The sequence below is a fragment of the Mangifera indica genome, chromosome 15 (genome assembly GCF_011075055.1).
Source record: "Mangifera indica cultivar Alphonso chromosome 15, CATAS_Mindica_2.1, whole genome shotgun sequence".
Lineage (NCBI taxonomy): Eukaryota > Viridiplantae > Streptophyta > Magnoliopsida > Sapindales > Anacardiaceae > Mangifera > Mangifera indica.
This window is the reverse complement of record NC_058151.1, coordinates 532,331-559,940: the sequence shown is the minus strand read 5'-3', so window position 1 is coordinate 559,940 and position 27,610 is coordinate 532,331. Positions and strand designations below refer to the sequence as shown.

General features: G+C 34.3%; 4 protein-coding genes and 1 pseudogene across 4 annotated transcripts; 2 read left to right on the top strand and 3 right to left on the bottom strand.

Annotated features, from left to right (window-relative positions):
* Positions 1 to 1,563: 1,563 nt before the first annotated feature.
* Positions 1,564 to 5,728, bottom strand: LOC123197943 (proteasome subunit alpha type-2-A). Its single transcript, XM_044612469.1, has 11 exons — positions 5,519 to 5,728; positions 5,354 to 5,430; positions 5,177 to 5,241; positions 4,923 to 4,969; positions 4,134 to 4,209; positions 3,822 to 3,889; positions 3,442 to 3,511; positions 3,029 to 3,114; positions 2,526 to 2,588; positions 2,040 to 2,105; positions 1,564 to 1,832 (listed from the first exon to the last, which is right to left on the bottom strand). The coding sequence occupies exons 1-11, from the start codon at positions 5,557 to 5,559 to the stop codon at positions 1,784 to 1,786; spliced, it is 708 nt and encodes a 235-aa protein (XP_044468404.1). The 5' UTR covers positions 5,560 to 5,728; the 3' UTR covers positions 1,564 to 1,783.
* Positions 5,729 to 5,881: 153 nt separating this feature from the next.
* On the top strand, positions 5,882 to 11,210 carry LOC123197942 (annotated as a pseudogene).
* Positions 11,211 to 11,789: 579 nt separating this feature from the next.
* On the top strand, positions 11,790 to 16,467 carry LOC123198430 (thiosulfate/3-mercaptopyruvate sulfurtransferase 1, mitochondrial). The gene is made up of 12 exons (XM_044613143.1): positions 11,790 to 12,145; positions 12,729 to 12,920; positions 13,110 to 13,169; positions 13,384 to 13,446; positions 13,941 to 14,065; positions 14,157 to 14,319; positions 14,555 to 14,614; positions 14,803 to 14,861; positions 14,999 to 15,080; positions 15,310 to 15,373; positions 15,886 to 15,953; positions 16,048 to 16,467. The coding sequence occupies exons 1-12, from the start codon at positions 12,053 to 12,055 to the stop codon at positions 16,144 to 16,146; spliced, it is 1,128 nt and encodes a 375-aa protein (XP_044469078.1). The 5' UTR covers positions 11,790 to 12,052; the 3' UTR covers positions 16,147 to 16,467.
* Positions 16,468 to 17,661: 1,194 nt separating this feature from the next.
* Positions 17,662 to 21,412, bottom strand: LOC123197867 (phosphoglycerate kinase, cytosolic-like). Its single transcript, XM_044612345.1, has 7 exons — positions 21,269 to 21,412; positions 20,958 to 21,178; positions 19,616 to 19,693; positions 19,258 to 19,518; positions 18,744 to 19,061; positions 18,315 to 18,473; positions 17,662 to 18,101 (listed from the first exon to the last, which is right to left on the bottom strand). The coding sequence occupies exons 2-7, from the start codon at positions 21,150 to 21,152 to the stop codon at positions 17,907 to 17,909; spliced, it is 1,206 nt and encodes a 401-aa protein (XP_044468280.1). The 5' UTR covers positions 21,153 to 21,178; positions 21,269 to 21,412; the 3' UTR covers positions 17,662 to 17,906.
* A 1,685-nt stretch (positions 21,413 to 23,097) lies between these two features.
* On the bottom strand, positions 23,098 to 26,576 carry LOC123198074 (phosphoglycerate kinase, chloroplastic-like). Its single transcript, XM_044612651.1, has 6 exons — positions 25,863 to 26,576; positions 25,401 to 25,478; positions 25,041 to 25,301; positions 24,308 to 24,625; positions 23,928 to 24,086; positions 23,098 to 23,598 (listed from the first exon to the last, which is right to left on the bottom strand). The coding sequence occupies exons 1-6, from the start codon at positions 26,286 to 26,288 to the stop codon at positions 23,389 to 23,391; spliced, it is 1,452 nt and encodes a 483-aa protein (XP_044468586.1). The 5' UTR covers positions 26,289 to 26,576; the 3' UTR covers positions 23,098 to 23,388.
* Between the last annotated feature and the right edge of the window lie 1,034 nt (positions 26,577 to 27,610).

Below are 27,610 nucleotides of genomic sequence, written 5' to 3'. Positions count from 1 at the left end.
ATAAATATGTCGTATTGACTAGTGTACAAATCTTTATCATTATGAGCTTTTCATGTTTCGCTCCCAGTAGCATGTTCAGCTCTAGAACCTTTCTTTGATTTCATCCTAAGCTTTGTGAAAAAATAAAGACTATTTCCCCCATCACTTCAAACAAGTTCTTCCACACATCTGTTTCATTGTATATGTGACCTTCAATCATAGCAACTGTTGAAGAAAGTGGGAGGCCGTAAGTTTTGTTGTAAAGGTAATGAAGAATGATTTCTTCATCAGTCGATCAAACTATTAGCCTAATGGCATCTCCATTCTTGAGCTGAAAGGCACAGCACAAAAGAAGGAAAATATTAAACAAAGCGAAAGGCAAAGAAATCAAGAACATTTATATAAAAACAAGGCAGCTTAATATTGAGTAATCCTTGCAGATGATTAATTTCCTCCAACACCTCAAAGAAGATAAGATTAGTTTGAATGCCTCTTACAATTATAAACGTAAATAACCCAAAATATTTTAGAAAAAAGAAATGAAATGGGAATATAAAAATATTAAAAGATAAATCTTTTTCAAATTAGAAAATCATGAGGATTATGTTGCAATAGAGAGGGAACGTGGCCCAATTTCTTAATAATAAAAATTAGAAAATTATTAATCAAGTTTATTAAGAATTAAATAAATCAATAAATTTGTAAAAAAAATTGATCATATAATTTCACTCTAAAATATCTAATACCAGTTTTCAATAAGTTTGTTTTGTAATGACAACTGTATATTAAAAAATCCAATTCTATCTAATAGTTTAAAAATCAGATTGAGCAACCAACCGATCTAAGGTCAAACCAGTTTGAATAAGATATTTTCACAATTGAAGATGGATACTTGACCATTGGTCAATTTCAATTCAATTTTGGTTGAATTAAATCTAAATTTAATATTTAATAATTAAGTAGACAAAATTATTTTAAATATTTTATGTTTGGCTGCATGTAATTTTTTTTTTTAAATAAAAAACCTTATCTAAACTGGACTGTCTTTTTACGACCGAGTTATTTAAATTAAACAAGACAACTCTTAGGTCTAAGAGCCAACCCCGCCTAATAGCAAAAACTACACCGTAAAAACTAGATAATTCATTAATAAAATGCCAATACAATCCCACCGAGTGGCCTTGTATGGCGAAGCCTGCTAGCAGTTGGGTAAAGAAGAAAGGTGGAGATGGAAGAGGCTAGGCAGATATACGCGAAGTTGGAAGAGCTTAAGAATATGATTAAAGAAGCAGGGTATGCTCCTGATACAAGCCAGGCACTGCAAGATAAGGATGAAAAGCAAAAGGAGCACAATCATCAGAACCATGGCGAGAGACTTGCCCTTGCTTTTGGCTTGACAAAGACTATGGAAGGATCAACCATCAGAATTTTCAAGAACCTTAATTAGGGCCTGTGGTAATTACCATTCTGTTTATAAGTGTTTATTAGCAAAATCAGTAGAAGAAGAATCATATTGTGAGACCCTTGTATATGTTTAGCTCTCAAACATTGCCAAATGCATTCCCATAAGCATGACAACTCAACTGTGCTGAATCCAAGGACAAGCAGTCAACCAGATAATAATATGAAATCAATGTCGGAAGCATGTTTCAACGTTCATGTGTACTTGAAAAGTTAGTGTTCAGTGCAAAAGAAAAATTGTGCTTGCTCGGCACTTTGGTTTACCGGATTCAATCTCTCAATATCTAAACCTTGAAAGATCACAGAACAGTAGTTATGCTTTCTTTGATGAATAAGACACAATCTACTCAACTTCAGCCAAGTAATCATCAATTTCAGCTGGCGTAAGCACTCTGCAAAGAGATAAGCACAACAGGAAAACTTACGTGAGGTTAAAGTACTGCTGCGTTCAAACTAGAAAAATAATCTGAAACCATGAAATTGGCAGGGAAGCACAAATAAAAATAAGTTTAAAAAGGTGATGCAAAAAAATAAAAAAAAAGGATACCACCATACAAACAATCAGTTGTCATACAGGGGTTATTAAAAATGAAACTTGCCTGAATTTTTTGTCAGCACCAATTATGCCAATCTCAATGTTTTTGCCAGAAATTTGCCCTTCGAACCTGTAACATATGTAGCAAAATGAGAGCTATATTACCCATTAAAAAGGAAAAGTCAATCCACATTTCAAAATATTGCATTGCACAAACATGCAAACCACAAAATTACAAGATTTTCCTCAAAGGCACAACACTTTAAATTATATGTAATAGAATTATGGACCAAGCTTCCAGGCTCGTGCTACTCGGAAAATCCGTGTAGAGACGATTAACCACTTATTTCCAACTAGTCATATCTAAGCTAAATCCTCTTTCACAATAATTAAGCTTATGTTGAGTTGAATATTGACACAAGGACATTAACAGAAAAAATTGCAAGGTTATAACAATGCTGTGAGATGGTCATTCATATAAGTGGACTACTATAGCTATTACAAAGAATTTTTCCAATTTAATGCAAAGACAAGAAAGTTAGATGCTCACCCTTCCTTCAGGGTCAAGATTGCTGTGTGCACAGCATCATCAAGCTCCATATCCTCTGTATACCTGCAAGCACATAACAGAAACAATTAAGAGAGATGTCAAGTATCCACTTAGAACTATTTCACTTCTAAGAACTATCTTGATGTCGAATACAATTTTAGTAGTCATTTCCCACTTTCCATGGAAAATGCAATTGGATATACAATGAGGTATAAGCAATAAATAAAATTTAGTGCACCACTAAGGTTGGCTCCATGATTCTTATGGGGCAACTATTCTGATAATGCATAAACAGAGACAGTTATGAGTACAGATCATTGGAATTGTACAGGATTTTCCTTCCACACAGAAACACACACACACAAAGAGATAGCATGCTTCATAATCCAAAAAATTAAGGCAATGATTCATTATTTGAACAAACTCATTTCATTTTACAAATGGGACAAATGAAATATCTGCTGGAGAAGGATCTAGCTAAGAGTAAGAAGAATTACACTTACCTCTTCTCAAGAAATGTCTTTGCATTAGAAACATTTTTCCCCATTGCTGAAGCTTTCCAAGAGAAATATGATCCCGAAGGGTCCACCTAGACGAAAATGCACAAATTTAAAACTTGTAAGATAATATCACATACACGATACATGCCAACAAACAAAAAGATCCATGTATAGTGATTCCTCAGGTGAAAAAAGATGGTGGATTATGAAGCTAGAAAGAGAAGTCCTTTGATGTGTGCATATCTTAAATAGAAAGCCAGCTTGAGTCAGTCAAAACATTTTTCAAGTAGGGAGCAAATCAGTCACATGCTGCACTACTATTAAAAGCAGAAATTTAAATCTTAACTTTCACCGGGTTCTACACAAATAGTAACCATGGACAAAAAATGTGTTTTAGATCAGGAAAACTGAACTACCTGATATAATTGTGGACCCTTGTCATCAAACCCTGCAACCAACAGTGAAACTCCGAATGGCCGAACACCACTGGTACAAGGAAACAAATATATCAGTATCCAGAAACAAAAAATGTCATTTGAGGTGAAAGCTTTGAAGATTTAATAAAGAAAGGCATCTGGCAATGTGTATCACTGCCACTTCACAAATATAAGTTTCAAATAAAAGTTCCAACAAACAATATACTGAAAGAATCAGATCATCTTGTTTATATCTATCTTTGAGAGACAACTGAATCCAAGCTGATAAAAAAGCATCAGCATCACATTTAGAACATGTCTAGGTCTCTCATCACTACAATGATCAGAACAATATCATGTTATAAAGAGGTTATTGTTACCCTGATTGAGTGAACTCCTGCATAACAGCAGCGGTTTCCCTAACAAGTTGAGTAACAGGGATTGGCTCCTGCAAATCATAACACATTTAAGTCAGAGTGATCAAAGAATAGAGTTACAGACAATATTGGTCAATTCTATGAAGTGATTGAAGAGAGATCTTATTATGTTTAAAAAGTGATCAGACAAAAAAAACATTAACTATGAAAGATAAAAATTGTGTGTATCCAAACTTTTTTAAGAGAACCGACAAGAAGGAACAAAGGAAGATGTGCTTCAGCAATGGCGGTAAGAAAAAGGAAGTAGCATGTTACTTTATATAGTCGGTGATATTGCTCTGCCTGCTTCCTACTTTTTCGAACTAGAACTCGAAAATCTGGACCCATGCCACTGCATAAGTAATAAGGAAAGATAAATTCATACAGTAAATTGCATAAAGAGGAAAATAGAAAAAAGAGCAGCCTCTTCAATGACACAGTAATAACAATTTGTTATCTGCATTATGAAGACTTCAAATTGTTTTAGGAAGATGAAGACAAGTTTTCTCCACTAACATTGGATTAGCAAAGATTCTGCCGCATTTGGAGAGCTATAATAAAGCAAAATCTTAAACAGTCAAATCTGGAATCTATGGTTTAAACCAAGTTTAAATGATTTCCTCAGTAAAAAATATAAAATAATCTCACTGAGGAATATCTCACGGTCTGTAACCATCAAAAATAAAAAGCAACATTCACCTGCTCTTCCCTCTCATGCCAGAGCCAATTACAGAAGGTCAACACAACAACCAAAAACTAAGATGCGAGACACTTTTCCCAGACAAATCAAAATTATCAAATCATAAACCCCATAGCAAACAAAAACAATCAGGACCTTTGCTAATAAATTCAACGATTAAGGAAATAACTTATCGAAGGAATGAATTGAGTGATAGATCATCACATAACAAATGTATTTTGCAATAAACACTGATAGTGAAAAAAATACACAACAGAAACTATAGTTCTATAAGCAAGCAGCACTCTTAATAGAGAAGAAAATACACAATACTATCATTAATTTAAGAACTGATCAAACATCTGAAGATGAGGAAGAAAAAGCACCTGTACACGACTCCAATGTTTGGAGTTAAGGTCTGAATCTTCTGAACCTGCAATCAAACAAATACATAAATTTAAATTATGAACCAGATATATGGTGACAAAATCTATTATAACAGGGTATAAACCAAAAACCTCTCTTGTCTACCATATTAGCATTGTAAGTATATCAGCAAGACAGCAACGTTACAGTGTCAGCAACATTACAGTTACTTCTAATTACAAAATCACTCCTATGATAAAATAAATATACTCACTGAGGTCTCATCAACCAAAATAGATGGCAGTTTCTTCTCAGTAGCAATGACAACTCCATTAGCAGCTGCAATGCAACAAGAAACCCAACACCCAAAAACAATAAATCATTAGAAATTTCCAACCAATTACCAATAACTAACAATTGAATCTCTTACTCAACACCTAAAAAAAATTACCTTTAATTCCTAAAGATGTTTGGCCGGATCCAACGGCCGTTAGGGCATGTTCTATCTGAACAAGCTTCCCAGAAGGACTGCACGATCACAGAAATACAAATAATTGCTTATTAAAAAAATTCATATTAAATTTAAAAAACTAAGGAAATGTAAGTCAGTGCATACCTGAAAGTTGTGAGAGAAAATGAATACTGACTGTCGCCCATATTTCAGTATTGGGTAAATAAATTCAATAAGGAATTGAAGCGGCAGCGTTTTTTGAGAACGGATCGCACTTCAAATTCGAGATCAAAATCAGGGTTTTACTTTTACGAGAGAGACCGAGACTGATCTATTCGTCTGCTTATCGTCTTTCAAGTTTCTTGAACAAGAGAATAGACAAAAGGTACAAGGGTTTTATGGTAAGTAGACATAAAATAACATGCAAGGACAATAATGCCCCTACCTTTTATGCACCTCGGTAAAAATGAAACGGTGTCGTTTCTAAGTATCAATAAAGCTTCTCCTTTCCTAGAGCTCTAAGCATCAAACTCTACTCAGACGGCAGACTTCAGAGCACGCGCCACCGCAGCAACGGCAGCAGCAGCATCTCGTCAGAAGTGTTTTTTTTTTTTTTTTATCTTAATTGATTGACAATGGCGGAAGAGACTGAAGAAGTAAAGAGCTTTAAAGAATTAGGATTGCGCGATGAACTGGTGGAGGCGTGCGATAATTTAGGGTGGAAAAGTCCTTCAAAGATTCAAGCTGAAGCTATACCTCATGCTCTTGAAGGTTCTCTTCTTTTTGAGCCAAATTATTGTGATTATAATTATTTTTTCCAAAATTAATAATTTATTTTATATTAATCAAACTGCAGGTAAAGATTTGATTGGCCTTGCGCAAACTGGGTCTGGTAAAACAGGAGCGTTTGCCCTTCCCATATTGCAAGCGCTTCTAGATATTGCTGAGACTCAACGCACAGTTCCTGCATTTTTTGCTTGTGTGCTCTCTCCGACGAGGTTCGAATTTGACTGAGAGAAAAATGAAAAGTTGTATCTAGTTTAATTTACTAGTTGAATGTAGGTTAAGGAATTTGCTTTTTGTCATTTGCAGGGAGCTTGCAATTCAGATAGCTGAGCAGTTTGAAGCTTTAGGATCTGGAATCAGCCTTAAATGTGCAGTGGTAAGGTTTCTGATTGCACTTATTCGTTACCTGGGTAAACATGTTGCATATTGTGATAGATTTTTTATTTTCCTTTTAAGATATATATATCACCACGACTATATGGTGCATAAAAATATAATCTTGTACCCACTGGGTCTTGGCTTGAAACATTATCCGTTAGTGTTGATGTAAATTGATATTTATGCTAACCTTTCATTGATAAATTGGAAATTACATGTTTATTTTGGCAATCTACTCTATATGTCTGCTATAAGCATTTTGTGAGATTATATTGTGAATTGTTGTGCTATAAGAGTCAATTTGATAAGTAGCATTACACTTGCTTCATGACTTAAATTTTGATGCTGTGATATTTTCAAAATATTGGAGTTTCTTGTTTACCATGCAATTTTTTTTATATTTATATATATTTGCACAGATTGATTTTGTCATCAACTGACTTTTAATGAATTTCTTGCAGCTTGTTGGAGGGGTAGACATGATGCAACAGACCCTTGCCCTTGGAAAGCGGCCACACATTGTTGTGAGTGTTCCTTTCACTCAAATTATTACTGTTTTCTTAATTTTTTTTTTTTAAAGATTCACCTAAAATTTGCTCATGGCATCAATTTAGATGGTCATATTTTGCTTGAATTTTTTGCTCGCGCTCTTATAATTTAAGTGTTGGTATCAGTATTGGTTATGTATGTAAATTAAGTGCATTGTTTGGTAGGCCTTGCATAATTAAGTAAAATGTGCAAAGGTTGATGGAACTTTGTCTTTATTTCATTGATTTAATAGTTTATTCCATTTTTTTTCCATTTTTAGTAGGTTGCTACACCTGGATGCCTTATGGATCATCTGACAAACACCAAAGGCTTTTCGCTGGCCACATTGAAATATTTGGTACAATTTTCTATTGTGCTTATGTGTATATTGATCATATTGCTTATCAAGGAATTAATGTTTAGAACTGGAGACAATTTATTTGAGGCTCTAAAATTTTCCAGGAAGAATAATGCATAGTGTTAGGTGGAGAATAGTATTACCATGGTTACATTGTTTTTATAATAAGTGGGACCATAGATACTCCTATTTCTATTAGAAAGAAAAGAGAACACTGACAATGCATATGGTGTACTAATATTCTAATCTATATCTGTGTGCTGTAAATACATACAAATGTCAGATGCAATCATGTGCTTTTGAACTGCGTAAAAGTCTAAATTGTAAAATCTATGTGGCCAAATTCCATGTTCTTTCAATGTTACTACATATCTTATGCCTGATGTGTTTTATGTGCATTTGAGCAGGTTCTAGATGAGGCAGACAGGCTGCTAAATGAGGAATTTGAAAAGTCCATTGATGAAATTTTAAATGTTATTCCTCACTCACGGAGAACATACTTATTTTCTGCCACGATGACCAAGAAGGTATGTATTCTTGAAGTGCTCATTTCTACTTTGATTTAGTGGTGATTTGTGATTGATTGGGATTTTTGATGCACGGACTTTGGAGCCTTAGATTGCACCCAGATTTGGGGTGAAAAAAGATCCAAACAAGGGAGAGTTAGAGAGAACGATTGAGGAAAATGAAAATAGGGATCAATGTTTAAACCAATATTCCATTTGTCAAACCCTAGAAGATGCTGGGTTACATTCATATCTATATCTTTTCTTATCTTAATGAGATAAACCTACAATCAAGACGATCCAATTGGCAATTCTAATTAAGCAAACTGTAATAGACCGAAAATCTATTGTAGACCCTTTTATTCATGTTCAAGATTGCAGTTGTTGCTTTGACTCTAATGTTTTATTAATTTGTTCTGTCTATGTTGCAGGTGAGAAAGCTCCAGAGAGTGTGTTTGAAGAATCCTGTAAAGGTAGATATTATAATACGCCGGCACAACATATCATATAAAATTTTCTACCCAAAAAAAGAAAAATCCCTGTAGTTTATTCATCCCAGAAAACTCTTTTTATTGATATTTAACAGCTGTCTCGTCTTTAATTTATTCAGATTGAAGCAGCATCTAAATATTCCACTGTTGACACACTAAAGCAGCAGTACCGCTTTATTCCAGCTAAGTACAAGGTTCTCCTCTCCTTTGCATTATGCTTGATTTAAAAAGAAAAATGTTAAATTCTGAGTGAAAGGCAATAATAGAGTACAGACCCTTTTATATGCTAATAACTGCAAACATTAAGTCATTGAAGTTTGTTTTTCCTCTCAGGGTTTTTAATATGCATTTTGATTCAAACTGCACATTTAATGAACTAGTATTTCAATCTTTCTAATCCTAATGACTGCAATATATATGCTAATCCTCATTTTCAAAATCCTCTTGAATGTGTTTCACTATTGAAAAGATTTAGACTTTTTTTCAAAAGAGGCAACATTATCCTAATTCTTTTATTTTAAGCCATTCTCTACCTTTGAGAAAACTCTTACAGAGCACTGTTCTCAAGGTTAAAATTATGAAGGGGTTTCTTTTTTGTTTGATATGGTTTGCATGTGAGCTATGGAAACCATAAAGCTGTGAAATTTACTTTTCACTTGCGATTGCAGTTATGTAAGAAAAAGGAGTTCATGATATTTTTTAACATATTCAAATATGTATTCAAATATGTATTCAAAGAATTCTTGTGGAAAGTTTGCAAATATATATCTATTAATCAGAAGTCAGCATCTGCTCTTATTCATTGTATGCTTTCTTCTGTTGCTAATGTTGGAAGTCGACCTTGCATTTATTTCCATTTACCTGTACTTGCAGGACCGCTATCTTGTATATATCCTGACTGAGATGCCAGGATCTTCAACAATGGTTTTTACTTGAACGTGTGATGCAACTCGCCTTTTAGCTTTGATGCTTAGAAATCTTGGCCAAAGAGCCATCCCAATTAGTGGTCAAATGAGCCAGGTATATAAATCAAAGTGACATATATTCGAAACAGCTTCTGTTGCCTTGATTTATTTTATAATCACTTGCTTTTTATAAATACTTTTCTTACTTTGTCAGTTGAATATGTGTGACTGTCAAAGAGACTTGGTGCCTTGAATAAGTTTAAGGCTGGAGAGTGCAATATTCTTATTTGCACTGATGTGGCAAGTAGAGGGCTTGATATTCCCTCTGTTGACATGGTTATCAATTATGATATCCCAACAAACTCTAAGGTCAGGTCTCCTATCTGCACTGATGTGACAAGTAAATGGTTATAATACATATAGTCCTGATGATTTTTGTTTTCAATATTTTATACAGTATGTCTTTGCTTTATTTTTCATAGCCGTGTTTGCTGATATCAAGTTTGTTTCAGGATTACATCCATCGAGTGGGAAGAACTGCTCGTGCAGGACGATCTGGTGTTGCAATCTCACTAGTGAATGAGTATGAGTTGGAGTGGTATATACAGATAGAGAAGCTTATTGGTAGGTTCTACATTCTTTCCTTTGTTCAAAAGCATGATTAATGAGAGTTTCGAACAGACTTACATTTTATACTGTTTCAGGCAAAAAGTTGCCTGAGTTCCCTGCTCAAGAAGAGGAAGTCCTGCTATTGTTGGAGCGTGTTATGGAAGCCAAAAGATTATCCATCATGGTATTAAGCTGTTCTTGTTTGCTTTGTTCAAAATGGGAATTGATAGTAATTTGCCAAATGAAATGTTGTCAACAGATATGTCCAAGTTTTGATTTCTTTTATCTGTATCTTTATCACAGTTAATATAATTATTCATTTTAATCTATCTTCTGTAGACAATCAAGGAATCTGGAGGCAAGAAGAGAAGGTGTGGAGGAGGTGACGATGATGATGTTGAAAGAACTCTAGGAATCAACAAGAAACTGTCAAAGAATAAGAGGAGATAAGATTAGTGTTTCTCTGCATGTGTCTCATGAGAATTTGATTCAAATTTTGTATAGAACAGGAAAAAAAAAAAAAACCTTATGATTATAGTTTTGTTGAGGGGTTAGAGTGATTTACCAATGTTGTAGCTAATGGTAATAGAACTTGAGCAGTTTGTGATCGAATACTCCCCTATCTGCAATATGAAGAAGCCCATTCCCAAGGGAATGGCATATATTTTTGAGGGCTTCACTTGGAAAGACTACTGCTGTTCAGCTTCAATCCAAGCTCAACATACTAAGTGGGTTAGGGATAAGGTCTTCTGACCTTGTTAAGATCATTAGTTGTCGCCCATGGTTCCTCAGTTCTCGTCTTTGTTGAATGATCAAAAGATTGATTTCATTAAGAGAATGGGCATCTCGAAAGCTGCCAAGATGTATGAATATGTGGTTAGTCTCATTGCCATTTCAAGAACTGAAACCATCCAAGAAAAAAATATCAAACTTCGAAGTTTGGTTTCCCAGTGGATGAATGTTTGTGTATTTTCGGAAGTTCTCCACTATTTTTAACCTTGTCAATCGATAAGGTTCAAGGGAACATGACTTTTGTTGTGGGAACATTGAAGTTCCCTGCAACCAAGCCTTGTTCTTGCTCAGAAGATTCAAAACATGGGTTTGTCTCTGGAGATAAAAGGACAGGCTGCAATATTGAGAGCTTTAAGAATGAAAGAAAAGAGGTTCGCAAAACTGTATATGTTGATTGTCACCCTCAAGAGGTTGCCGATTAACCATGTAATAGAGTAATTTTGAACTATGTAATGAAGTAATCAGAACTCGGAATCTGAAATGAAAGAAGCCAGTAATTTGCTTTGTCTGTGTTCTTCAATAATTTCTGCCACTATGGCCACTGACAAAGAGTTAGGGCGTTTGGTATGGATTTTAAATATTATTTTGATAATTTATCTAATAAAATATTATAATAATTTTTTATTATTTATGTTGATATGATAGATAATATAGATAATAATTTGATTCTTATAAGATTATCAAGGTAATCTTGATTTTATTATAATTATGTTAGTATTTATTAATTTTTTAAGATAAAAATAAATTTATTTTTAATTAATATGATAAATAATATAAAAAATATTTAAAAATAATTATATTTAAGAGTATTTAAGTAAAATAATTTATTAGTAATATTTTATTATCTTTAACCAAACATAATAATTATTTATATTTATCAAATTAGTAATCATTTATATTCAGTAATCTTTTAAGTAATTTATCTTCAAGGTAATCTTTCTATTTTAGTAATAAAATATTACTCAAACTAAACCCCTCTTAATGTTTCGAAAAATGCTTTTATTATTTTAATAAAAATTACTGTAGTCCTTTAAAAAAAAAACAAAAAGATGGATTACAGCGAAGATATCTTAAGCAGAACCTGATAAAGCATTATTACTAGAAATATAATTTAGCTTTGGAACTAGAACCAATAGTCTAATCCCTCATAGACCAGAGGCTCCAAATAGAGTGGCTTCTCCTTGTTCGCTACCCACAACTATTTATCAGTGGCCATAGTGGCCACAATTTCAACGAACACAGACAAAGCAAATTTTTGGCTTCTTTCATTTCAGATTCTGAGTTCTGATACAGCACAACAGCCCTCACATCAAGGATCCTTTTCTTTCTTGTAGCTTTCTGAGTTAATGGCGTCAGCCCTTTTCACTAGAACTTTATGTGGTTGCAGCTTTGTTCACTTCTCACCCTTCAAGCCCCAAATTTTAAGTTCATTTCTCAATGTAAGTCCCTAAATACCATCAGGGTTTGTCTTGGGATTTCAATACTTATCTGGGTTTTTCTTTTTTTTGCTTTTTGTTTGTTCTGCTTTGTGGGTATTTTTGTTATTCGATGAATTTGTTTGAAGGATTGATTTTGGTTGATGGGGTTTGTGTGTTTTGCCGAGATTTTTTACTTGGGAAGTAGAGTTTGAACTGTTGGTGTTGGTCTAATGAGGACTTCTGCATCGAGCGTTTCTTTTTTTGGGGCAAATTTGAGTTTTGTTTGTGCTTTGTGTTAGAAAAAGTTCTGTAACTCATATAGTGATTGAAATCTTAGCTTTAGTTGTTCAAAATTCTGTATTTCACATAGATAAATTTAACCTATGCTGTAGCTGCTGAATCTAAAAGAAAATCAAAGTTTACTGTGAAACGAATTAACTTTCTATAAAGAATCCATGATCATGAGCTCAGCACAGTGTTCTTAGCTTTAGGTATTGAAAATTCTCTACTTTATAGAGATAATGGCAGGGCAGTTACATAGCTTGTTAAGTTTACTCTATTCAATTTTTTATTATTGTGTTCCTTTCCTGTTTTATTTGTGCAGAAGAGACTAATGTACTCACAGCTGGACCCTAAGTATCTAGCATACAAGGCATCATCTATCCAGACTCCGCGTGTTATGGCTTCCTCAATAGTTGGCACAAGGACTAATTATTCGACATTTTCTGTGTCCCCTAATGAACCTGTTGTTTCTGTCAATTGGCTACATGCCAATCTCAGGGAACCTGATTTGAAGGTAGCTGCATCAGCATTTTCTTTGATTGTTTTATTTTATGATTTCTAGAAGCCGAAGGTGATTTGACATTGGTTATTATATAGTGTATATGTTTTCTTATTTTCTATATCTTTTGGAGAATGAAATTTATCATCATTACTGAAATTGCTTTGACAATTATTTAATAAATTTTTCATTTATTTTAACCAGATTTTGGATGCATCTTGGTACATGCCAGATGAGCAGAGGAATCCTATTCAAGAGTATCAGGTGCTGATTAAATTGGTTTCAATTTGAGCACTAAGGTGGTGTTAATAATTTTGCATAGTAATTTTCCATTCACATTCACAATGAATCTTTGTCATATAATTCCTCTTGAGAATGTGCATCTTGAATATTGCGCTTTGTGCAATTGTCACATTCTTTTGACTGTTTGATTGCTTGAACTCATGCATTTGAATTAGCTAACATTCTCAAATCGCAGGTGGCTCATATTCCTGGTGCCCTATTCTTTGATGTGGATGGAATAGTGGATCGAACTTCTAATGTAAGAACTATTGTTATACTATAGTTTGTTGCTAACATAAGCTACACCTGTTTTTAAATGGTTAATCTATGAAAGAGTTAATAGTAAAAGATGAGCCTATTTTAATAATATTATATTTTTTACTTTCTCTGATCTCTCTCTTAATTTCATTAATGTTAAAACTGAGCTGTTTACACTTTTGTGTATGGTGTAAACAATGCAGTTTTCTTTCCCTTTTTCCTTTTCTGAGCCATTCACATTCTCTGATTTCTTGCTTATTGAAGAATTTCTTTCATATTTCTTTGTTAAATCAAATGATTTCATCTCTATATGTTTCTTTAGGAGGGTATGGATAAAAGTTGCTTATAATTATCTAAGGTGACTTATAGTAAAACGAAGAACAAAGTTTCTGGGTCCACATTGTACACTTCCTTTCACAAAGCACTGTACTATATGCCCTGTTGGCTTGTTCTTTTTCTCAATATTTACAACTTAAGATCGATGACTTGTATCAGTTGCCACACATGCTGCCATCGGAGGAAGCTTTTGCTGCTGCTGCATCTGCTCTTGGCATCCATAATAAGGACGGGGTGGTTGTTTATGATGGGAAGGGACTTTTTAGCGCAGCTCGTGTCTGGTGGTGAGTTGCATGCTTCTGTGAAACTTTTTACGTGGTTATGATTTTGTGGAATGAACTAATCAAATTTCTTTATTTTTAATCAAATGGAAAGGATGTTTCGAGTCTTTGGGCATGATAGAATCTGGGTGTTAGATGGAGGCCTTCCAAGATGGCGTGCTTCTGGATTTGATGTTGAATCAAGTGCTTCTGGGGATGCTGTTTTGAAAGCCAGTGCTGCTAATGAGGCAATAGAGAAAGTATATCAGGGACAGGCAGTAAGTCTATAATGTCAACTTAGTTGTGCTAGGGTGACTTTGGGTGTGTTCAACTAATGGTCAAACCTTGGATCATTCTTTCTTCATAAAAGTTTAAATCTGCATATTTTATGTTGGCAAAATACATTGTACTGATTTACTGTACATTGCATTAAGTAGAGTCATTTCTTTTTTTTCGTTTTCTTTTGAATACTTAAGGGTAATGGTTCTAATCTCTTGTTTCTCTTTACTGCAGGTTGAGCCAATCACATTTGAGATGAAGTTTCAGCCACATCTTGTCTGGACACTTGAGCAGGTTCAGCTACATTTATCTTGTTCAATGTTTCAATTTGGTATTATTTTGATTTTTGCTCTCTTTGCAGTGGTCTCTGCTCTAAATAAGTGTGACCTAACTAATCAAGAAGGGATACAAGTTTTTTTTGCATGATATAGTTCAAATCCGAATACAATTCTAAGTTAACTTTTTCTTCTTTTATTCACCAGGTTAAAAGAAATATTGAGGAAAAAGCTTACCAACACATAGATGCCCGTTCAAAGGCCAGGTAATTAAATTCTTATGTGATCAGTTTGTGCTGATTCTGGTTTATGTAATTGCTTTTCCTTGACATCAAAACATTTATGCTATAAAAAAAAGGTTTTTTTTTTTTAGTAATCTGATGTAGATTTGTTACTTTTACAGGTTTGATGGAGCTGTACCAGAACCTCGTAAGGGAATAAGAAGTGGTCATGTCCCTGGAAGCAAGTGTGTTCCCTTTCCCCAGGTAAAACATGATCAAATTTGACATGATACTTTCGGCCATTTATGTTTTTCTACCTCATGAAAAACCCCAACCAGAACTTGATAAATTGTTAATATGTGGTTGTGGCTTGTTCTTGTGTATGATGTGTTTGCTGGTCTTCTATTATCTGTCTTTCTGAAAGTATGACCGAAAACTGCTAATTATGCAAAAATGGGTACTCTGTTCATCCAAATATTTGTTTTCTTTGCAGATGTTGGATGCTTCTCAGACACTCTTACCTGCTGATGAGCTTAAGAAACGATTCGAGCAAGAAGGTATGGACTTTTTCTCTCTCTTTTCCCCCCTCCTTTACTTACATGTATATGTCATGATAGTTAAATAGAATTTCATATCTTGTATCGAAAACTTAATTATCTGTATCATATGATATACTTATAGCACAGTAAAATTAAAATAATAACAAATAAATCCAAATTTTCAATACAAACACTAGTAAAAGTTTTTGAAATTTTTTAGATACACCCTTAGCATGACATCATGTCTCCAAAAAGGTTGACCAGTCCATATTGGTAAAATTATTGATATGATGTGATATGTATTATATCATATGATACACTCACTGTATTATATCAGTTTCGATACTCCTTAATATATGTGTCGTTTTTCACTTATATTGTATCACGTATCTTATGATACTAATAACGATAGTATGCATATTTCCTTTTGTTTAGCTCAATCTATAAGCTTAAGCATTTTAGTCAAGTAGTAAGTAATTGAAGGTAAGCTACATATATTTTAGCTATCTAATTATGCATTTTTTCCGCAGGCGTTTCACTGGATAAACCTGTTGTAACTTCATGTGGCACTGGTGTAACTGCTTGCGTCCTTGCATTGGTATTCTTCCAACTATGGAGAAGCACTTCTGGTAGAACATTAACATTACATTGCCGGCCGAGATGATTTGATCGATTGTGCTCTTGTTGCGCAGGGTTTGCATAGACTCGGGAAACCTGATGTTGCCATCTATGATGGATCATGGACTGAATGGGGAGGTCATCCGGACACACCTGTTGACACATCTTCATAAAATGGTACTGCAATACCATCAGTAGGTTGGCAGTAGCATGCACAACTGACCCAATTGTCAAGCCTGATCAAATACGCAGATTGCAGCACAAAGGCAATATCTAAAACGATTTTGTCATATTTCTTTTTTGTGTTAAGTATGAAAAATGTGATCCCCGTGGTCAGAAACATAGGTGAATTCTCAAAAAAGGTACATCTTCAATGTTTTTTGAGTCTGTTGATTAGAAATAAGTTAAATGTAAGCCTAAATTTCTTGAAAGAAGGCACAGTTCTTTATTTATCTCTATGCAAATGGTACCGGCAAAAGGGCAGTCCCGATTAATCCTTGGTGTGTACTCTACTGTTTAAATAGATATTAAATATAATATTTAAAATAATTTTATCTATTTAATTATTAAATAATTTTAGTAAACGATTAAAAATATTGTATACAAGTTTTAGGGCAAGGATTTGAACCTAGTAAGTTTAAAGAAGGCCAACTTGAATTTGAATCTGGCTTGATAGATCGATAAACAATGATAATGATGTTCGAGATAACAAGTCATCAAAGATGAAGAAGAATAATAATAAAAAAATAAAAAAATTGTTTAAAAGGAAAAATTACTTTGGAAAAAAGCTTTGTGCATCTTCAAATTTCAACCAAGTTATTAAACTAAATATTTAATTTGAATTTAACTCAGGTAAACCAAAAATAAATTCGAATTTAACCCAACGTAACCTGGATCTCTCCTATTTTAGGCTATGAAAATTCGAGTGTGGGGGTATTAATAACAATTTGAAGTTAACGTATACGTAAAGGTCTTAGGATATAACTTTTAAGGGGTGTTTGATTTGGATAATATTTGATTACTAAAATAGAAATATTACCTTGAAGATAGATTACTTATAAGATTACTATGTATAAATGATTACTATGTTTGATAAAATTTGATAGGTATAAATAATTATTGTGTTTGGTTAAAGGTAATAAAAGATTACTAGTAAAATATTTTACTTAAATGTCCTTGAATATAATTATTTTTAAATATTTTTTATATTATTTGTCATATTGATTAAAAATAAATTTATTTTTATCTCAAAAAATTAATAAATAATAATTTTTTTATAATAAACTCAAGAGTATTCCAGTAATCTTTAAATACCTAAGGTGGAGGTGATAATCAGATTACCACCTATATTACCTGCCACATCAACATTGATAATAGAAGATTACTGTAATCTTTTATTACTGACAAACCAAACAAAGGAATAAAGATAAATTATCAAGGTAATCTTAAAAACCTTTAACCAAACGCACCCTAATTTATAATTACCATACCTAACAAATTTAAAAGCATGTTGGAGTATATGTTCCATTCGCTGTTTAATCCACTAATATTGGGGTTGTTAAATTGAGATGTGGCTTCTCATTCCAATAATATCCAAATTTTGTATGCTTTTCTGTTGGCAACATATCTAAAAAAATCACAGGTCATTGTTAAGAATTCATCTATATACTAGAACAGGAAGAGAAATGTGAGCAGGAAGGAAAGCATACTCATATAGATGGACCATTGAAAACATTCCAAAATGGATTCAATCCAAAGCAGTGCATCACTAATGATGCTTATATGAGATGATGAACATTTATTTAATCTGAAGTTACAGCCACTACAAAATTAGATAAAATATAACAAAACTCTGGCTGAAAACCAACCATATTCCAGCAGGCAGAATGAACAAAAACAGGGAAAAGAGGTGGTTGCAGGATTCATCCAAGGCTTAAGCATCATCAAGAGCAAGGACTCCTGGCAGTGTCTTTCCTTCGAGAAGCTCCAAGCTGGCACCACCTCCGGTTGAAATGTGGCTCATCCTGTCAGCAAGCCCAACCTTCTCCACAGCTGCAACTGAGTCACCTCCTCCAATGATTGTGGTCACCCCCTTTCCACTGAGCTCGGCAAGTTTCTTGGCGATTGCCTGCAAAGGAAAAATAATAATATGAACAACTCCCCAGAGTTAAAGGGCTACTCCAAAATCATTTCATGAAGCTCACATATAGAACCCTCACACACATAATTTGAGAGGATCATAACTACAAAATGTAAAGAGTACAAGAAGTTTGTTGTTTATTGAAATCTAATTTAAATATGGCACTACTATGGGAGGAATGAAGTTTGCAGACAAGCATACCTCGGTTCCCACTGCAAACTTGTCAAACTCAAACACACCCATTGGTCCATTCCAAATGACGGTTTTGGTAGTGTCCAAAGCTTCACTGAATGTCTTGATGGCATCAGGTCCGATATCCAATCCCATCCAACCATCGGGAATTCCAGTTGCTGGCACCACCTGCAATAAAATCATACATAAATATTTCAAATCCTGAACAAATTCACATTTAATATGTTTTTTTATAGAAATTTCATTTTCGTTTGCAACCATGGAGGGTTTTTTAATGCACTCAAGACAGATAGTATCCATACTAACACTGTGTATCGAGGAACCCTTAGTTCTTACCATGACATGCTTATTTAAGTGGGTTTTGATCTCCTCCATTGACTTAGGCTCTTTTAGAAAGGCATTTCATACAAAACGCAAAAACAATTCTGATATACAAACCTTGCTATTAGCATCAGCAGCAAACTTGTCGGCAACGACAACATCAGTAGGGAGCAAAAGAGACACTCCTTTAGCCTTAGCCTTCTCCATAAGTGACGTTGCAAGTTCAAGCTTGTCTTCCTCCACAAGTGATGAACCAACTGAGTGTCCTTGGGCCTTGTAGAAAGTAAAGATCATACCTCCACCAAGTAATAGAATGTCAACCTTCTCCAAGAGAGACTCGATAACCCCAATCTTTGATGACACCTTTGAGCCACCAACAATTGCAGCAAATGGTTTCTTGGGATTTGACACAGCTCCGACGAGATAGTCAAGTTCCTAAATAAGAAAAACAAGTCAACAATCAGGCATATTAAAACAAACGTTCCGCACATTGCGGACAGCTCATGAAAGCCATTATTTATACAGTTAAGGAAAACCACAGAACTAGTTTGATTGAATGTGTTGAGTAAAACAAATATCATTGAGGGTGGAGACCAAAAATAAAACAAAGTACGATATGGAAAGCAAATACCTTCTGCATAAGGAAACCAGCAACAGATGGCTTCAAGTATTTAGCCACTCCCTCAGTAGAAGCATGAGCTCTATGAGCACTGCCAAATGCGTCATTCACATAAAGATCTGCAAGTGAAGCTAGCTTCTTAGCGAATTCTGGGTCATTCTTCTCTTCTTCTTTGTGGAACCTGACATTTTCTAGGAGTAGGACACCTCCATCTGGGATTGCAGCCACCAATATTTGAACTTCTTCACCAATACAATCATCTGCCATTTTAACCTATAGTGGAAAGATAAGAATCAGACAGGGCATCGAGTAAGAAAATTCAATGCACAAGAGTCACCATTTTATATGTTAATATGAAAGAAGTACACACCTCAACTCCTAGAAGTTCAGACAGCCTTGGTACAAGAGGCTTCAAACTGTACTTGGGAGTGACACCCTTAGGCCTTCCCTGAAAACCACAGTGCAAGCAATTTCTTAAGTACTAAACTATCAAATGAATAGTGTAGTCAAAACTAAATACAAATAATACTATATGAGAGAATTGATGTTTATTTGGTAATCCAAGAAATTGAGCAGGATTATCCAAACATCAAAACCAATTTTAAATGACTGAATGAACCCACTGTAATAATAATCAGTAGTAATACCAACAATTTATTAATCCCAACCAAAATTTCTGTAACATGGATTAATAAGAGAAGTTGATTTTCCTTTATATTTCATAATAATATAAAGTTACCTCAATTCAATCACAGCTTGTGCCAATAAAAAACAAAATTGAAAATCAACAAACAAGGACCTAACAAACTAGAAAAGACAAAAACAAGATAATGGCGTAAAAAGACAAAATGATGATTAAAAAAACAATAAAAGGTCATGCCAAAACGAAATAAGGAAACCGATAAGTGATTAGATGACTATTTCGAGCTTCAAGGCAACAAAAAGGACTCATTGGTATATTCTAAGGCAGTTTTATAGCAAAGATTAATTCTTCACAAACAATTCATTTATCATTTTTTCCACAACCGATACTAGTGATACTTAAACGGATTGTACAATGAAAAAACTCATTTCCCATGCTAACACGATATACATTATCTGCAGCGAACAAATTAACTAGAAATTTGAAAAGGAGGAAAGATCAATCATTTCCCAAAAAAGTGTAAAATTCTTCAATGAATTTGGCAAAAGAAAATCAAATGATAAAGCTCATTCAAAGATATTACAATTTAGGTAACTAGAAGCAATAATATCAAACAAACAAATATAAAAGCATACGATGTAATAAATTCACCTAACTCGAGTTAAATCATAAATCTGAAAATAACATTGTCATCCAGCATCAACCAAAGGAACTTCACCATCTTATTCAGCTAAAGTGAAAAAAAAAAAAAGATCAGAAAAAAAAAATTAAGGCAAGTAAAACACGGCTTTAAGTTTTAGCATCAGAATGATGTAAATATAAAACAAATAGAAAATATTAATCAGATCGTATCCCTTCAACCAGATCTAAGAAAATTTTTAAAATGAAGCATCTAAAAAAAGCACAAATTTACCAAATAAAAATATATAAAAACCAATAAATCAAATCCAAAAGAAAATAAGATAAAATGCCAGAACCCAAAAAGAAAGATCGGCCCAGTAAAAAAAAAAAAAAAAGCAACAAAACAGAAAACCAGCTAGCAAAAACAAAAAATGGAGAAGAAATATACCAAATGACTGGAGAGAATAACTTTGGCTCCATGTTGCATCAAGTACTTGATAGTGGGAACAGCAGCACGAACCCTGGTGTCATCAGTGATCCTCAAGTTTTCATCCAAAGGCACGTTCAGATCGACTCTTACAAACACTTTCTTTCCCTTCAAATCCGCCTCTTTCAAATCACTAACACTTCTCTTAGCACCCATCTTACGATAACAACAATAATCGAAATCTAAACAAAACAAAGCAAATAAATCAGCCAAAACTCAAAACCCAGATCGAAAATCCAGAAAATGAAAGGTACACAATATAAGAGGAATACTTGATCAGAGAAATCCAAGCGAATCTTTTTTCTTACCGACTCGGTGACATTGAAAGTCAGACTTTTGTTAATTTATAAAGAAAGGCGGTTTGCTTGTTCGAGATTAATCCATTTGGGCCCATTGTTTTATTCGATGGGCTGATTAATGTATCTATGTGTGGGCTTGTTAAAACCATGCGCTGATGAGATGTGGCTTTGCTTTTTGGGGAAAAAAAAACAAAAAAAAAATGGAAATTTATTATAAAGATGGATTTGTTTTGAGTCAATTTAAATTATTTTATAAAGGAAGCTCAATTATTAATTCAAATTTGAATAGTTTAATTCAAACTTAAATTTGTCTTAAAACAGTTTAAATTCAGTCTAATTCTAATTAAAATTTTGTTTTGTTAGGAAAATTAAAAAACATCTAGAGAAGTCTTAAATAAGTTTAATATGTTTTCAAAGGGTAAGGGTGTTTAAAAGTAAGAGAATTTTGGGGAGGTCAACAAGATCATTTGTTTCATCCTTGAAAGAAAGGGATATTCCATAAGGATGTCCATAATATTCCAAATACTCTATTTTGATTATTAAGCTAAGGTTTGGAGTATGAACTTATAATATAATATAATTTTTTTTAATGCAATATTGCTAGAACTAAAGGTATATTATATTAATAAAATATGTTGATATAAAAAATAATAAAAATAAAATTCAAGCCAACCCTAGAGCATGAATGTTCTATATGAAAGACAACATGGGGAGTGACTATCTTTGTATTACATCAGGGTCAGCCCATAAAAGATGAACAAGGATTAGAAAAATTAACGAAATTCTTGTATTTTCTGATTTCAAGATGATGAGATAAGCTCAAAGGGTGTCATGCATAGCCCTAAAATTTAGAGATAGATTAATCGATCTGAGTTATAGTTAAAACCTTTATTATGAATGAAACGGCATAAATTAAAATGCATTATGACTAATTAATATATGTAAAAAACGATAATCAAATTAAACCTGAAGTTTTGAGACTATAACTACGTACAAATACCATCGGATTGGAAACATTTTTTACCTAACATTGTCTAATAAAAGTATTTAAATATATTATAATATCATCACCAATCTGTTTAATTGATCAGACTGGTCGATCTACAGACCGACTCTCTAACATGGGCAAGGGCTGGTTTGGCTCTAAAAACATTGGTGGCATGATAGAGTCCGCTTTAGGTGACTCAAGCTTTCATCATCAATCATGCCACTGCCATCAAGAGCAAAAACACAATTTGACCAATGTTGGAAGGCTTGGTTTATACAATACCCATTTCAATAATTAAGAGAAAGAAGTATAATATGAAACAAGCTTATTATTATGATCTACACTGACTTGTTAACAGCATTATATATTAGACTATGATTCAATCAAAACCTCTCATTTTTGTGGCTTGAACTCAATGAGATCATGTAATGCAGTTGATTTTTATTACTTTTTGTGGCTTGAATTCAAGATTATCATGTGTTCATATTCGCTCCATAAGTCCTTTTTTCCAACCAACATCACTAGCCACTTCAAAATTCACATTAGTTTCAGAAACTTAAAGCAAGAAAGAAAAAGACATGAATATGACTCAAAACACTAGCCTATTTCTTACCACTTATCAGCAGAACCAAAATATCAACATTTAAATACACAAAAGAGACTATGGAAATTGGAGAATAAAGGAGGTAACATTACCTCTAGCACTGGTGCAAACCCCATTAAAGTTTTCTGGTAAACTCAGTCACTGTTTTATCCTCATGTTCGAGTTGGACGTTTCTTTCCTAGACTTCCCAAAATAACAATACGCAAATCATGAAATGAAACTTATTGATCACAGAAGATAAAAGTATATAGAACAGGAATTTCTTTGATACAAAGAACCAACTAATTTGAAAAGGATTGGATGGCTCTCTTTGCCCATCCTTAACAATCTCATGTAGCAAATTTGGCTAACAGTGGAGGCAAAGACATAATGGAACAATATATTGAATGCAAAAATGAAAATTTACAAGATGAACTCGTATTTTCCTACAACATTTTAATCTCTCGTTTACAAACTGATACATCAACACATGGGCTGGGAAAAAAAATAATTTATTTGATCTTATACAGCAACTGGTACAGCTTCATCAAGAGCAATGACACCAGGAAGCTGTTTGCCTTCCAATAATTCCAAACTGGCACCACCACCAGTTGAGATGTGGCTCATCACATCAGCAACTCCTACTTTCTCAACCGCTGCAACAGAATCTCCACCTCCAATGATTGTTGTGACACCTTGGCCGCTAAGCTCAGCTAGCTTCTTTGCAATAGCCTGCAAGCAAGAGTTGAAGTTAGAGTTGAGAAATGCATAGGACTTGTGATGGAGAAGTTGCCCACTTGCGGCAACAGAACTTTATTAACTCAGATTTGTGCAAAGGGAAGTGAAGAAAGTTCTTTCTTGCAAAGAGAATTTCAACCAAACAAGTACAGTTTATGCAATAATTGAGAATCACCACTATCCAAACACTAGTTATAATAATATATTTTCTGGGATACCAGCAAATAGGACATACCGCTATAGAAACATAGTTTCAAATGAATGCAGACTAACAGACCAAGAAATTGCAAGATTAATATAAATGGCAAGCAGTGCATCCATACCTCTGTTCCAACTGCAAATTTGTCAAATTCAAACACTCCCATAGGTCCATTCCAGATAACAGTTTTAGTAGTTCCCAAAGCTTCGTTGAATGTCTTAATGGAGTCTGGTCCAATATCCAATCCCATCCAGCCATCAGGGATAGCAGATGCTGGCACAATCTGTAAAGAGCAGACCACTATATTACTCCATGCCCATGATCATGACATATTTCATAGACACTAAATTACCATAATGCTCAATATCAACTATAAAAATTTTCGACTTAAGACAATTCTCAATTGATTGCAATATTAATCAGATTTTATTTTGCACGCTAGGCATTGTAGTGGCAGAGCAAACTTTAGGAAAAAAATTTTCTACAAGAGCCTAGAAAACAAACCTGGCTGTTTGCATCAGGAGCAAATTTGTCGGCAATCACCACATCAGTGGGTAACAAAAGAGATACTCCTTTTGCCTTGGCCTTGTCAAGGAGTGATGTAGCAAGATCAAGCTTATCTTCCTCTACCAAGGATGAACCCACAGAGAGACCTTGAGCCTTGTAAAATGTGAATATCATTCCTCCCCCGAGGAGTAGGATATCAACTTTCTCTAGGAGTGATTCAATAACTCCAATCTTGGATGAAACCTTTGAACCACCAACGATGGCCGCAAATGGCCTCTTTGGGCTTGAAACTGCCCCGACAAGATAGTCCAATTCCTAAAACAAGGAACAGAAATATATATATGAAGGGGACTGAAAGTCCAATGAAGACAGGAAGAAAGAATTCATAATCAGTCTCTTTTTCTGGACATTCCACTCTTAAAAATTCTAAATCTGTGTAATTTACTAGAAAAAAAAATTAAGATAATGAAAAATGGAGAAAATAAACTGAAAAACTTTGGAGTGAAAGCATATGGAAGACAAATTCATAAACAAATAGACCAGATGGTGGACTATAAATGCCGCTTATTCGACCAGTGTATTGAAACTTGTTCTGGTTTAATGAAGGGTCTAAACAAAACACAATTATCATTTTGTGCATAGGCAAGAAAAAGAAAAGAACTTCAAATAATTGTATCTGGATACTTAAATCGCTATAATTCCATAAGACAACAAGAACCCAAAATCCCACCTTCTGCAAGAGGAACCCAGCAACAGATGGCTTCAAGAATTTGGTGACTCCCTCGGTTGAGGCATGGGCTCTGTGAGCAGTTCCAAAAGCATCGTTCACATAGAGATCAGCTAAGGAAGCAAGCTTCTTGGCAAATTCGGGTTCATTCTTTTCTTCCTCCTTGTAAAACCTCACATTCTCAAGAAGAAGAACACCACCTTCAGGTAGAGAAGCCACCAGCTTTTCAACCTCTGGACCAATGCAGTCATCAGCCTTTACAACCTGTTAAGTTTATACAGGAGAACCCACCACATATGGTATCTCAGCACCAATATCAATCTCAAAAAATTGATAATTTCATCATTGAGCTCCCCAGCTCACCTGTATGCCAAGGAGTTCAGACAGACGAGGTACAAGAGGTGCCAAACTGAACTTTGGAGTGAGACCTTTTGGTCTTCCCTGAATATCCAATGAAAAACATTAATTTTAATTCATACAGATTAAACCCAAAATCATTAAACGATTACTACAAAAAAGATCAAAAGGGTAATCCACTAAATCAAAGCACCAATAAAAGAAATTCATACAATTCCCCGATATCCACAAGACAAACCATCATAAATAAAATAAACAAAACTTTAAAGCTGTTTGATATAGAACAAAAATCTTTTTTTCTTTTTTTGATTGATTAAAAATATATAAAGTGTTTAAATATCATATCAAACAGTGTTGATATTTTCCAATAAAAATGAAAAGAAAACTTCTATTGAGCATAGATTTGCAATTTACAGAGAACACTGTGAAGACCCAAAAAGAGATTAAATTGACTAAAAACCAACATACCAAATGGCTAGAAAGAATGACTTTAGCACCATTCTGAATCAAATGCTTAATAGTAGGAATAGCAGCTCTAATTCTAGTATCATCAGTAATCTTCTGGGTGTCATCCAAAGGAACATTCAAGTCAGCTCTAACAAAAACCCTTTTCCCTTTCAAATCAGCCCCTGTCAAGTCCCCCACACTCTTCTTGGCCATCAACACAACCCCGCGTGTGGCCTTCCCCTTGACCGACCTGATTCTGGACGCCACATGGAAGGACAAAAGAGGGTCAGCAGCCGAGAAGCCGAGGCGGCGAACGGAGCTGATACGGGAAGTGGGCACACGCAGGAGATAGGCATGTGGGGGGGCGGCGGCGGCCGAAGCTGTAGTAGAGGTTGTTGAAGCCTTAAGAAGAGAGAAACCATTTGTGGGGGCTGTGGCTGAGGCCATTTTGGGACAGTTTCTGTTGCAATGGAGTTGGGTTGTGCTTGTGTAGGCAATTAAAAGAGTAGTGTGAGAGAAGAGAAGATGTGGACGTGAAGATCAAAATGGGATTGATTGGGCAATATGGAGAGATGACAAGATTTTTCTTATCGTTTAGGAGAGGTTCAAGATGTTCGATGTATTTTATTTTAGATTGCTATTCTATACTATTATGAGAACATGGGAGACTAATACTGTCATTGTGCTTCCTCTTAAAGAAATAATAAAAAGGAGCATCACAAACGAAGTTCAAGCTTTGGTTGACACGGGAGGGAGACTAACCAGCGGCATATCATGCCTCTCCTCTCAAATAGGACAATGTAGAATATAAATGTCAACGAAAACAATGTTCAAGGTAGATCAAAACTATAAACAAAGTTAAAATAAGCTAAGAATGGAAAATGATGGTTGTGTAGTTGAACTCATTTATTTTAGAGTAAAATTAGGTGAATAATATTATAAATAAAATATACTTATTTATTATAAATACTAACGTGACATTTATTTCATTGGTCATTGATTTTACTATAAATAAATCATTAAATAAAACTTTAAAATTTATGCAATGAAATCAATGCCAAAAAAAAAAATATGTAAGGCTTTTTTTTTTTTTGACTTTTATTTAAAAGCACTTTTTTTTGTTCAATTACAAGTATTGTAAGCCTAGCTAGCAAGCATTTATTGTTTATTTCAATTTTAACGGTACGCCAAAAGTCGTCTCTCCCTGCATGGCTTCATAGTCGTGCACAACCTTCAAAATTCCTTGGTCATCTTGTCAGTTACCCTTTTCTCCCATCGTCTCGTCTGTTGAACTCACCTATGCTAACCCCAGCTGCCTTCCACCACCCCAAGCTCATCATCACCTGTCTCAACTTGCCCTCACGCTTATCATCATCTTCTCCCACTTTTCCACTCTCCATCTGCCTCCCCGTCTGTCTTCTCTTTTTCACCATCAGCTGAAGCTGAGTCCGGATTTGATTTCAATAATGCTTTAGGGTTTTTAGGGTTTCTGTTGTTTTTTTTTTTTTTCAGCTTAGTGGAAATAGACCCTTAATCTGTGTCAATCTGTGTCTATGTGGATATTATCAGACACGATGCTTCTCTCTTTTTCGGCAGCAGTGGTATACTTATGGAGAGAACAAAAACAGCAGAAACAATAACAAATTAAACAAGCTCTCGACTACAATTCCGACTATAACCCCGCTTTCTTCCCCACCCCACGCACAGCAGTAGCTGCCACCTGTCAAGGATGAAAACTGGTAAATTGTGATTGTTTGATGCACTCACAA

What these genes read in the sequence shown, in the direction of transcription:
- LOC123197943 (XM_044612469.1), bottom strand. Translation starts at nt 5,559, where the DNA reads ATGGGCGACAGTCAGTATTCATTTTCTCTCACAACTTTCAG. An exon ending in AATATCACCGACTATATAAA is followed by an intron (nt 3,890 to 4,133) that starts GTAACATGCTAC and finishes TATGATTTGCAG; the next exon opens with GAGCCAATCCCTGTTACTCA. An exon ending in GGTGCTGACAAAAAATTCAG is followed by an intron (nt 1,833 to 2,039) that starts GCAAGTTTCATT and finishes ATCTCTTTGCAG; the next exon opens with AGTGCTTACGCCAGCTGAAA.
- LOC123198430 (XM_044613143.1), top strand. Translation starts at nt 12,053, where the DNA reads ATGGCGTCAGCCCTTTTCACTAGAACTTTATGTGGTTGCAGCTTTGTT. An exon ending in TTGTCTGGACACTTGAGCAG is followed by an intron (nt 14,615 to 14,802) that starts GTTCAGCTACAT and finishes TTTATTCACCAG; the next exon opens with GTTAAAAGAAATATTGAGGA. An exon ending in GATGCCCGTTCAAAGGCCAG is followed by an intron (nt 14,862 to 14,998) that starts GTAATTAAATTC and finishes TTACTTTTACAG; the next exon opens with GTTTGATGGAGCTGTACCAG.
- LOC123197867 (XM_044612345.1), bottom strand. Translation starts at nt 21,152, where the DNA reads ATGGGTGCTAAGAGAAGTGTTAGTGATTTGAAAGAGGCGGATTTGAAG. An exon ending in TTATTCTCTCCAGTCATTTG is followed by an intron (nt 19,694 to 20,957) that starts GTATATTTCTTC and finishes TGTGGTTTTCAG; the next exon opens with GGAAGGCCTAAGGGTGTCAC. An exon ending in CTGCTGATGCTAATAGCAAG is followed by an intron (nt 18,474 to 18,743) that starts GTTTGTATATCA and finishes ATTTTATTGCAG; the next exon opens with GTGGTGCCAGCAACTGGAAT.
- LOC123198074 (XM_044612651.1), bottom strand. Translation starts at nt 26,288, where the DNA reads ATGGCCTCAGCCACAGCCCCCACAAATGGTTTCTCTCTTCTTAAGGCT. An exon ending in CTCCTGATGCAAACAGCCAG is followed by an intron (nt 24,087 to 24,307) that starts GTTTGTTTTCTA and finishes TGCTCTTTACAG; the next exon opens with ATTGTGCCAGCATCTGCTAT. An exon ending in AATTTGCAGTTGGAACAGAG is followed by an intron (nt 23,599 to 23,927) that starts GTATGGATGCAC and finishes TCTTGCTTGCAG; the next exon opens with GCTATTGCAAAGAAGCTAGC.